The 2,127-nt window shown below is 48.7% G+C and overlaps 1 protein-coding gene across 1 annotated transcript in view; it reads left to right on the top strand.

Moving 5' to 3' along the window:
• Positions 1-409: 409 nt before the first annotated feature.
• Positions 410-2,127, top strand: part of XRCC2 (X-ray repair cross complementing 2) — a 37,403-nt gene continuing 35,685 nt past the window's right edge. Inside the window, exon 1 of the mRNA XM_019508138.1 lies at positions 410-505. Within this exon, the coding sequence (XP_019363683.1) occupies positions 416-505 (90 nt within the window). The 5' untranslated portion in view covers positions 410-415. The remainder of the gene's footprint in view (positions 506-2,127) is intronic.

Raw genomic sequence — 2,127 nt, 5'->3', positions numbered from 1 at the left:
CTCCCTGCTACACTTCCTAATGATGGCTGGATACAAACCAGCTCCGGAGTTGTTACAACCTACCAAGCCCTAATTACCTAGCTGGCTAGCTCTTTTTTTAGAGTTTTTTAATAAGATCATTTTTAATCATGTGATAATTACATTGCAAGTGTGGCCGGATCTACATTTATTTATTGCGCCCTTCACCACTCAAGCGCGCAACGCACGTACCGACTAGCGAACGCGTGGCTGGCCCCGCCCCCGCACGAAGCCCCGCCCCCCGCTCGGACAGGCCGAGCTCAGCCGGATCCGCCTCCGCCGCAAAAGCCCAAAGGGCTGCACTGCGCATGCGCGTCACCGCCTCAATGGCCGCGGGACTGGCAAGCGAACCGCGCGTGCGCGGCCGGCACCAGTGAATGAGCAGGGAACAGGGCTCATGCGCAGAGGGCTGCCTACCCCCCGCCCCCTCACGTCAGCTGCGCGAGCCATGAGTGACGGGTTCGGGAAGGCGGAGTCGGGCGCGCAGGTGAAGCGGGGTCCCTTCCCCTTTCCCCCTTCCCCTTCTTTTTCTTCTTCTCCTGCCCGAGCCGCGCCTCAGTGCGCTGGAGGGGGGGAGGAGGAGGCGAAGCCAGGTCGCCGCCGGCGCGGAGCGTCCTATGGGAGGCCCTGTCACCCCTCCTCACTCCCAACCGCTGTTACCGTATTTCCTCACTGATGTGCGTACCCCAATGTCTGCCAGCTGGGGGGGGAGTGTTAAGGTGCGCGTCGCACTCTAGAAAATACGGTAGGAGCAGTGCTGCTGCATGCAGACCCCTGGGGTGCCTTGAGGCACTCCTCCAACCCCTTTGAGCCCCAAGAGTAACCCAGAGCCTGCAAAGAGGCCCCTGCCCGAGCCCTTTGCACCAAAAAACCCAACTCTGTTGCTTTTCTATGGGCCTGGAAAGAGTGAACAGCCAACATTTTCAAGCTTGAGTAGTAAACAAGCAAGCAGTAAAAGACCTTGACCGCTATGTCCTGCCCCAGGTCAGATCCCCACTTGTGTCTGCTCCCAGGTGTCCGGCAGCACCAAGCTGACGCTGAGCTGGAGTTGTTTATTCTAAATTATGTGGAGTTTTATTATTAATTTACTTCTAATTAATTTCTATATATTATCACTAACTTTTATGTATTATAGCTATTTTTTAATGCAACACACAAATCAGAAGTACGTGTATAGCAACTCTCTGTGCAAGTCTGAATGATGCACACATCTGTCACAAACACTAAGTAACAAAAGGGAAAAGGAGGGGGGAAAGGAAGAGGGAGGCGCAGAAGAAGAAGAGAAGAGGGTACACAGGGTGATAATTTAATGACCAAAGTATTGTAAGAACTATTTTGAAATTGCACCAAATGTTTTGAAGCAGTGAAGCCTTCTAACCTTGACTTTCCAAAGATGCCAGCTGTGCCATCTCAGTCTACCAGATTTCATTGGGTGCATTTTTTAAGACTTGATATCGTTTTGTTTTTAAAACTGCTGCCTGATCATTTCATCAAGTGCCCCCCTACTGCTTGGACTGGGAGGCATAATAGTGAATAGTAGTTCCTTACTGACTTTTCCTGGACCATTCATTATTTTATAGACTTCAGTTGTCACCTCCAAGCAGAAGGGTCCTGAGCCCTTTTGTCTCTCTTTGTATGAGAGCTGTCCCATACCTCTGGTCATCACTGATACCCTTCTTTATACATTTTGTTAGTTCTGTTATGTACTTACTGAGATGGGGTAATTGTAACCTTTGATTTATACACTGTACAGGCATACCTCGGAGATATTGCAGGTTCGGTTCCAGACCACCGCAATAAAGCAAGTCACACAAATTTTTTGGTTTCCCAGTGCATATAAAAGTTATGTTTACACTATACTGTAGTCTATTAAGTGTCTAAACAAACAATGTACATACCTTAATTAAAAAATACTTTATTACTAAAAAATGCTAACCATCATCTGAGCCTTCAGCGAATCATAATCTTTTTGCTGGTGGAGGGTCTTGCCTCGATGTTGATGGCTGCTGACTGATCAGGGTGGTGGTTGCTGAAGGTTGGGGTGGCTGTGGCAATTTCTTAAAATAAGACAACAATGAAGGTTGCCACAAACCTTCAATTTGTAAAAAA

The sequence above is a fragment of the Gavialis gangeticus genome, unplaced genomic scaffold (genome assembly GCF_001723915.1).
Source record: "Gavialis gangeticus isolate Ggan-Ray unplaced genomic scaffold, GavGan_comp1, whole genome shotgun sequence".
NCBI classification, from domain to species: Eukaryota; Metazoa; Chordata; order Crocodylia; family Gavialidae; genus Gavialis; species Gavialis gangeticus.
This window is presented reverse-complemented; position numbering and strand designations above follow the sequence as displayed.